Source organism: Phasianus colchicus, chromosome 9, assembly GCF_987193195.1.
Source record: "Phasianus colchicus chromosome 9, bPhaCol1.hap1.1, whole genome shotgun sequence".
In the NCBI taxonomy this organism is placed as follows: Eukaryota; Metazoa; Chordata; class Aves; order Galliformes; family Phasianidae; genus Phasianus; species Phasianus colchicus.
In genome coordinates this window covers 6,408,753-6,418,272 of record NC_143444.1, presented here as the reverse complement: position 1 = coordinate 6,418,272, position 9,520 = coordinate 6,408,753, and the positions used below count along the sequence as shown (strand labels likewise).

Below are 9,520 nucleotides of genomic sequence, written 5' to 3'. Positions count from 1 at the left end.
GGAGATTCGTGATCCTTGAGGTCCCTTCCAACCCGGGCCATTCTGTGATTCTGTGACACCTTGACAACTCTGTGAGGGCGGGCTCCCAGGCAGGGCGAGGCGCAGCACCGAGCCCCGCCCCGCAGGCAGCTGCTGCGCATGCGCGGCCCCAACAAGATGGCGGCGTCCGTGCTGTGCTGGGCGCTGAGGGCCGTTCGCCAGGTCAGCCTCACTCCCGCCCTTCTCTTTCCCTGCGGAGACGGCCTGGAGCTGCAGCAGAACCCGTCAGGCATCACGGCAGCCTATTTTCTGTTGCTGTTTTTTAACTAGGTTCTCCCAAGCCAAACGCGGGGCTACTACGTGGACTGGAGGATGCTGCGCGATGTGAAGAGGAGGAAGCTGGCCTACGAGTACGCGGACGAGCGGCTGCGGATCAACGCCATCAGGAAGAACACCATCCTGCCCAAGGAGCTGCAGGTACGGGCAGGGCACGCAGCACACCCTCACTGGCTTCAGTCTCCCTTTCTCCTCTGAATTCTCAGTTGCACAGCTTGGGAAAGCTGTTTTCCTTAATTGCGTTCTGTCTGGTTACTCGTATAGCTGCCTGAATAAAGATTTTTACTCTTTTGTTTAGAAGCTTGGAAGCCCAAATCATGCTAAAGCCATTAGTTTAATTAGAAATTGTTAATTTTAACGTAGAATCCTAGAACAGCTTACGTCTAACCTTATTTTCCCCTCTTACATTCAAGCCCCGTCATCCTGTCACAATCAGGCTGTGTACAAATTTGGTCCCCCTCCTGCTTATACCCATCCCCCACAATCAGGCTATGTACATATTTGGTTCCCCTCCTGCTTATACCCCCCCTCCAAGTACTGGAAGGCCACACTGAGGTCTCCCCTGGACCTTCTCCAAGCTAGACAAGCCCAACTCCCTCAACATTTCTCCATAGGAGAGGTGCTCTAACCCTCTAATAATCTTTGTAGCCCTCCTCTGGACCTGCTCCAAGTGCTCCACATCCCTCCTATGCTGGGGGCAGACCTGGATGCAGTACTGCAGGTGGGGGCTGTTGCAAGGGCAGAGCAGAAGGGGACAATCCCTGCCCACTGCCACCCCTCTGTTGATGCTGCCCAGGATACTATTGGCCATCTGGGCTGCAAGAGCACACAGCTGTTTCATGTCCACCTTTTTGTCCACCAGGAGCCTCAGGTCCTTCTGCACAGGGCTTCTCTCAAGGATTTTCACACAGAGGGTGGTGAGGCACTGGAACAGGTTGCCCAAGGAGGTTGTGGATACCCCATCCCTGCAGGCATTCAAGGCCAGGCTGGATGTGGCTCTGGGCAGCCTGGTCTGCTGGTTGGCAACCCTGCACATAGCAGGGGGTTGGAACTAGATGAGCATTGTGGTCCTTTTCAACTCAGGCCATTTTATGATTTTGATTTCTTCTCCCAGTCTGTACACATACCTGGGACTGCCCCAGCACCAGTATAGCACCTTGCACCTGGCCATGTTGATCCTCAGTAGGTTCATATGGACCCACTTCTCTAACCTGTCCCAAACTTCGGATGACATCCCTCCATTCTCTTGCATCAGCTGCCCAACTCATCTTGGTGTCATCCTTAATCCTGACTTCTTTTGAAGACATGGATCCCCTTAGAAGGTAGCTTGACACTACTGCTTTTCAATACTTGCAATATAATGGGAACTTTCGTAGTCCATCACTTTTCTTTTACCTCCAACCATGTCTCCCTACCACAGGATTCTTTAAGCCTTGCTTTTTTTTTTTTTATTATTATTACTAACTGCTGCTACCTTTCTGCTGACTTTTTGCTCTCTTGTACACAGACAGAACTTGAAGCTTCTCATTAGAACAGAGACATTTTCACTCATTCTCATACTCTTCTGCCTGTAGCTGCTTATGAAGTACAAGCTATAATATCCATTTTATTGGCAATAAAGCATAACCTGTGAAGGCAGATAAAAAACAGCTTATCTTAAAGGACTAACCCACTACATAGTTACTGGCTTGAGGATGTACAGTGCATCAGAAGGTTAAATTTTAAGCCTTGATGTAGATCATTTTACATTCCCTGTTAGGGTGTCCAGAAAGAAAGGCAGGAGGAAGTTTGCCATTAAATATTCAAGCATACTCACGATGCAATTATAACTTGTAGTGATACCTGTTCTACAACTGGATTTGGAGGTCTGGAAATAAGACCCCTCAAAATCCTAGGGAACATGGTTAAACTCTAAGCTGTGGTTTTCTGTTTTAGGAAGTGGCTGATAGAGAGATTGCTGCCTTGCCCCGGGACAGCTGCCCTGTGAGGATACGAAATAGGTGTGTCCTGACATCCCGCCCTCGGGGGGTGAAGCGGCGTTGGAGGCTTAGCAGGATTGTTTTCCGCCATTTTGCTGACCACGGTCAGATGTCTGGGATACAGAGGGCCATGTGGTAGTTCACTGCATGGATATGCGTTCAGGCAGAAAACACAAGACAGGCTTAGTCTGCAAGTTCAATTAAAATGGACTCCTGTGTGTAAGTCTAGCATCAAACTGATGCACGAAGGAAGAAAAGCCACACTGACTCATTTACTGGATTGCGATTGGTATCAGCTCACTGACAAGCAGCAGCATAACTGCACTAAGCCAGTCTGTTTAAAGAGGCAGTTTTATTTTGAGGGGGGGAAAAAGAATCAATCGCGTTGTTGCAGAACTGAGCTGAGGTCTGTGATGTGGGTAACATTTAAAATAAAGACATATAGCAAAGGTTCATTTAAGCATTTTTTTTTTTTTTTTGCCACTATATGGTTGAATTCACCATGGTAATTTAGGTAAAAGCATAAGTGAAACTTCACAATAGGGCAAAGTAGTATTCTGCCATGAGCAGGAATGAGCATGAATTTAAAAGATAATCTCAAATTCAGATAATCTTGCTACACAAACTTAATACAAACATATTAACAAGCGACAAAGAACGGGTAGAGAACCTACTGGAAACAGTAACATGTTAATATTCTTCTCCTACCTATAGTGCAGAACTTGTTCCAGTGCTTTAAAAACAAAGTAACAATTAAGTCCTAGTCCAGAGCATAATAGGGTAGTAATGGCTTGCTTAATTTGGCAGGTAACATTTAGTAAACCTGTCCCTGGGAGAAACTCAAGGAGGAAGCATGAAAGAAACAACAGTAGCCCCAGCAAGCCTGCTGCTAAGTTCATGTTTGCCATTTACTCTTCTTCAAAGCAGGGCAATAAAGGGGAAATGGCCACTCTGCCCTCTTCGGCTGTATGTATCGCAGTGGCTGCAATAAATAGGCCAAGTAAAGTTGTAGTATCCTCAGGTGGAAGGAAGACACACAGGCAGCAAGTTAACAGCAATCCATCACCCCAAATTTTGTGAAACTTTGGTGTAAAACTTAACACGCTACTTACTCCGTTACATTCAAACCTTTCAAAGTTGATAGGGGGTTATGGAGCTTCTCTCTTTTCCTTATACACTGCTAGAGCCAGGGTCAACTCACTAGCAAAAGCAGCTCACTACTCTTCTGTGACTGATGCCACCTAAAGACACCCCAAGGAGGTCACACTTAGCATAGAAGTTAAAGAGCAGTTTTCAAAAGCCATGAGCAGTTAAAAAGGTAGTACTTAAATTTTTTAATACCACAGTATGAACACCATACCACTTCTGCTCAACTAGCAAGTGCACTGTCTTGAGATAGTGGTTCTACTAGCCTCAGCATTTTTCCTTTTGTCACAACATACTATCCCACATATAAAAAAATCGTACCCCACAGTGACATTAGTCCCAGTAACCAGATGGGTACTGATGTCACTTGCAACAGAGAGACCTTGACCCATCCTGGTTTAGGATTCCTTTTTTCTTCTACATTCCCTTCTCAGTTTCACAAAAGCCTCCGCTTATCTGAGGTGCTTTTTCAGGGAAGGTAAGGATTTACCTACGCTCCACTTCTCAGGAAATGGTGAATCACTTGACTGAAGGAAATGCTTTATAAGCTATTTTATTTAAATATTTTCTCCAACCTGAAATGGAAAATGAGCGTCTTTGCTTGGAAGAAGATTGTGTAAACAATGATCTTTGCAGCACAGCGAGTTCTCACATGGAAGATCTGTATTAAGGCAGCCCTTAGAGTACTTTCAAATATCCATTGGTATGTCCCCTTTGGATTGCTTTTCTCTGCTTTCAACCCAGGCCTTGTTGATGGTGCGCTTCATTTCGTCGTCTCCTTCTGCATACATCTTTTTTAAAAGGTTCATAAGCCCTTCACTAGGATCTGAGGTGTCATAGGCAGCCTTCCTGCAAGACAGACATATATGAGAAGATCAGTCCTACCTAACAGTTCTCTGCAAAAATCTGAATACCAGTATTTGTTAGAAACATCCTGGCAATGGTGAGCATTTTGTTTTGGCAAAGTCTTTACACCACCCTTAATCACACCTTTGTTACCATGTCTTCAGGTGCATTTAGACTAAGTGCAATTTCACTTAAAAGCTGTCCAGTTAAGGATAACAGGAAGCAATTTGCAGTAAACGTGATCCCTGAAGCACCACCCAAAATCAGTTTTAAAAAGCAGGCCTTGAACATAACAGAAAGTGCCAACATCTGTCTGTGAAAAGTGAATTAAAAGAAAAAACAAAAACCAACAGAAGAATGACAACATTGAGCTTCTCAAGTGGCTGTATCCATGACCCAAAAGGCATTTTCTGCTTCCAGCTTTTATGGCGTCCAGAGGTTAACTGCCTCATTATAACACCTTGCATTTCAAAGCAATTTTCTCATCCTACAAGGCCAGTAACAGTGAAGACAAAAAGTACTCCATGTGGGAAGCATCTGGGTATGACAGGATCCACATTACCAGACTTCATACTGTGCTATCTCTGGCTAAACTGCCTCTATATTCCATTTTTCTAAAATCCCATAGGTATTCTTCAGGTAGCTGCAGGCTACCTGAAAAACACACAGATCAAAATAAATCAGCAGAGGGAGCAAGTTCCCCAAGAATGGGGCTATAAGCCAGCCTCAAAGACTTGAACACTGGTAAGCTGGGAGGAATATTTCTGAAGTGACTCATTTGTCTTACTGTAAATCCTCAAACCCTTGAACAAGGCAGCAATGCTAGCCCTGTCAGGCTGGGCAGCAGATGGTATTTCTCTGCACAAGAAGCAGATTTAATAAAATGACTATGTTCCTCCAGCAACTGATCAGTAGTCAAGTCATCTTCTCCTAGTCTTTAACACTGTTGTTTGAGAGGGGAAGGCAGTTTTGCTTTGATTAGCCAGGAGTGATCAGTTCAAGCTAGTCATTCTACAGAGATAAAAAAAACCAACAAAATGAATAGTTGTTGTCAGGCATAAGTGTCTCAAAAGTGAATGCTTCCACACTTCAAAGTGGGCCTGCAAATTCTCTTCTGGATGAGAATGTGTATATTTTAAAACAGCGTGAAAGTATTATAGTAATTTATACTAGCTATATATTACTACAGAAACACACAGAAATGCATTTTGTCCCCAGGTGTTTCTGGCTGCAGCTTACCACTTTTTCACATCCACTGCCCAAGCTGCCTGTAGTACTGGTCCCAAGCATTGGAAGCAAAGTGATCTAAATTAGTCTGAAAATTTTGTACAATGACCAGGTAAGCAAAAAAACCTTTGCCCAAAGGATGCTGGGTGTTTTGTGTGGGCATTTCAAATGCATGTAAAAAAATATATATATTATTTTGACCAGAATAGCTGCAGGAATAATATATGTATTTCTACAGAATATAGTCTAAAAACAAAGTCAACGTCACCAGAGGAGTTCTTGCAAGAAACACAGCCATCAAGATATAACTGACTCATTAATTGGTTAATTAGCACTCTCACTGAAGGTCTCATCTGTCTTATTTCCAATGATGTGACATTCATAATAAGCAATAAACCAGTAGAAGAGTGGCAATCAGCTCTCAAAGAGCATCTCCTCCACTGTCAGTCTTACTGGTACCACAAAAATCCCAGCCTAATGATTCACAAATACCTTGGAGGCTTGTGCCCCAGAACAGCAGTTCTCTTAATCTGACTGTCCAGTGCATTACAGCTCTTCTCTTGCCTAAAGCAGTTTTGGAAAGAAGATAAGATTGAGGGGCAAAAAGACACTTACTCTTTCTCTTTGCTTTCTTTTTCCACTTGAGTGAGACACTCCCATTTTTCCTCCCGCTTCTTCTTACACATCACAAGGACTGTGTCTGTCTTTATCTGGATGGAGAACAGCAAGATACGAATTTAGAACACTAATAAAGGATGCCAGACACAACCACAATGAATAACATGAACTTTCACCTCTTTCTATATCCACCAATTCCCAAAACATTTCTTTGCTGTTGATTTTTAGGTAATACACAGAAATTCTAACACGCAGCTTCACAGCACCAAGTACTGACCTCACTGTGGTGGATTAAATGGCATGACTGATAGAATACTAGTACAGGACTAACTACTCTATGGTACAGCAGAACATACAGTGCTGCAGAAACACCAGTCAGTCATTTTAGGATACTAAAAGCACACAGGACCATCTGGTAAGTGGTAATACCAAGTTTTGGAAGAAGCTCTTCCAACTCATTTCTCCAAGGACAAGAAACTGGTTTAAGGGCATTGCTTCATCTCACAGTATGTATGCAAGTTTTAAGCAAAGCCTGTTTAATTGCAACCCTGACCTAAATTCCTCAAAACTGCTGTGTGCCATGGCACACAAAATTCTGCTGGAGTATTAGCTTAGCTCAGTGGCATGATCACTGTTCTTTTTCACACTATATTAAAAAAAAAAAAAAAAATCACTGGAGGACCATTCTTTTTTTGGGAGGGTACACTATTCTAGTTTTATGACAATTTCAAACTGAACCATTACTTGGTTCAATGGTGTTACAAGTAGCAAAGTAAGAACAGTATCTCAGTTGCAGTCATCAACAGTGAAAAGTTGCTCCTGTTTAATCTATCCCTTCCAAAGCCAGAGCAAGTTTTGACATTGTTTTAGGCATTATGCTACTCATGGCTTTGGTCTGCTGACAAGCCTCCTGTCCTTAGAACTGCAAAGGCTCTCAGAAGAGTTTCAAAGCAGAAGAATGCAAATTAATGCTTAGTGGAATTTTCTGCTTAATTACTGCTGAAATCCCAATTGGAGGGCTATTCAGAAAAAGCATACGATACCTAGCTATTATCTTTTAAAAAAAAAAAGCCTATGGACTCTAGAGAATGATCCCACAATTACAACACCTAGAAATTCTAATGACATTCTGGCAACGACCATGTAACACACGGGGTTTGCACTGACCTTTCTGGAGCTGCCTTCCACAGAGATGGGCTTCAGGAGGTTGTTGAACGTCATGGTGTAGTTCTTTCCATTCAGATTCTTCACTAGCAGATCAAACGACCTGGAGCCAGAAGGTGGGGAGAGGGCAAACATCAATAAATACTCCAATCAGTATGAGACGGTTCCACCCTGCCACTGAAAACTGTCCTAGAGCCCTTTAACAGGTGTATTACTTGGAAGAGTATGTCAACTGGCCCAAGTTTCCTCCTACCCAGGGCTTTCAAATCTTCAGTTGGATTTAATACTGCCACATTAAAAAAAAAAAAAACCACTATATAGATTTGACAACAAATCAAGATCTTTACGGGGTTCTTTCTCACTGAGCGCTCACTGACCTTTCTCACTGACCTCCTACAAACAAGGCAATTTTATTTAATCAACATTTCAGTTACATCACCATTAAAAACAGGGCTGGCACTACATACCCTGTCAAGCGTGATGAAGTGTAACAAGCATTTGTAATTTTTTTTTTTTTAAATGCCCTCCGAAGGCATTTAATACTTATTTAGTACATACATATGCTTAAGGGTATGCCCTAATTAAACTGAAGCAGGGGGGCAGGAAAAGGCCTAGTTGATCCAGAACAGTACTCAACACTACACACCCCTGCTTTTTAAACGATATTTCAACAGTTCCTCACCCATGCTCTCTCTCATGGCATAATGAGAGAGAGTGCAACAAGACGAACTCACCTCTCTGTGAAATTCACCTGCACATTCTCAGCTGGAAGCTTCTGGACTCCATTTAAAGAGACATAAATCTTAATAAACTTATCTGACTGATCCCAACCTGCAAGAGAATAAGAGATTAAGATCTAGCTTTCCTCCATAAACTTAATGCATTGTGTTCTATGATTGCATGATTCCAATACTCCCACAAAGTCCCCTGGTAATGATCACAACCCGTGCCTTACGGAAACAACCTTCCGAGGGATAAGGGAAATGTGTTACTCCAGAATAATTTGAGAGCAAAAGAAGGTCCTCACAAATTCCTGAACTCCTCTAAATCTAGAGAAAAGCCATGCATCAACTCAGTAAAACGACAGAACTCCTTCTGTGCACAAGTTGGAGATGTCTGGTTTTGCTGCAGTTTCCTCGGCCCATTTTCTCCCAACACACCAGACAAGTATCTTGAGCAATTCCTCCCCCTTTTACCTACATGACAAGCAGAGAAGCCAAAGCTCACTCTTTCATTCTTGCTGAGTGCTACGTAATGGAAAAAACACTCACTGGTACAGCAGAGACCATTAATACTTTATACCAGTATGGGACAGCACTGACACCAACAGAACTAACACTTACTGCGCTCGGGGCCACACAGTCAGCACACAGAACCTTTATAAGTGGAGTCTCCAGTTCAAAATGAACATTCAATACGGCTTCCTACAGGACTATGTGAAGACTGTAAAGTCCCTGACACCACTCAGGCTTCCCTTCAGGTAGAAACGTGAGCTGTAAGGGCTCTTTGAGAAGCAAACCTACCGTAATTGTTGATTTTCACTGTGTACCCTCCCAGTGATGACTTTTCTTCCTCTATCACATCTTTTGGCTTCGGAAGAGGCTGATTCTTGATTTCTAGCTCTAGCTTGTGCTTTTCCATCATCAGGACATCACGCAGCCGCTTCCTCGTGGCTTTTGAAAGCAGCTCTTTAACCTCCTCCAAATCCTTCTGCAGCTGTTTAACAACAAAAGATCGCACACGCCGATCAGACACAGCCCTCCTCTGCTCAAGGTTCACCGCCGAGCTCTCCCCTGCTCACCACACACCTCAGATTCACGCAATCAACGCCACTCTGCACGCTGCTAAGCACGAAGCCACGAACACCTTTGCTCCCCTACCACACGTACTTCAACGCTTAAGCTCCGATCAACCGGGACGCAGCGGAAAGCCGTAAATGTTTTATAACCGAAACAGCTTCTCCGCGTTCAGAGGCCAACAGACCCCTCACGCAGCGCCCTTCCCGCCAGTTCCCAGTCAGAGCAGGGGGAAGGGAGGGAAGCCGCTCACCTCCTCGCGCGCAGCAGCCATGTCGCGTGTGGCACAACGCGAGCCGCACCTCCCAGCAGTGCCGACAACCCCGCGGCCCCTCTGGAACCTTCCGACCTCCCGCCCCGCCCCCGCGCAGCGGAAGTGACGTATTTCTCCTCCTCCCCAGGGCGCGCACTGCCCCCTCCACCACTTCC

General features: G+C 44.2%; 2 protein-coding genes across 2 annotated transcripts; one reads left to right on the top strand and one right to left on the bottom strand.

Moving 5' to 3' along the window:
• Window positions 1-85: 85 nt before the first annotated feature.
• Window positions 86-2,747, top strand: MRPS14 (mitochondrial ribosomal protein S14). Its single transcript, XM_031595555.2, has 3 exons — window positions 86-201; window positions 310-456; window positions 2,251-2,747. Exons 1-3 carry the CDS (start codon window positions 139-141, stop codon window positions 2,431-2,433), a joined length of 393 nt encoding a protein of 130 aa, XP_031451415.2. The 5' UTR covers window positions 86-138; the 3' UTR covers window positions 2,434-2,747.
• Window positions 2,748-3,968: 1,221 nt separating this feature from the next.
• CACYBP (calcyclin binding protein) lies at window positions 3,969-9,502 on the bottom strand. The gene is made up of 6 exons (XM_031595554.2): window positions 9,345-9,502; window positions 8,819-9,011; window positions 8,030-8,126; window positions 7,299-7,398; window positions 6,129-6,223; window positions 3,969-4,289 (listed from the first exon to the last, which is right to left on the bottom strand). Exons 1-6 carry the CDS (start codon window positions 9,363-9,365, stop codon window positions 4,130-4,132), a joined length of 666 nt encoding a protein of 221 aa, XP_031451414.2. The 5' UTR covers window positions 9,366-9,502; the 3' UTR covers window positions 3,969-4,129.
• Window positions 9,503-9,520: the final 18 nt, after the last annotated feature.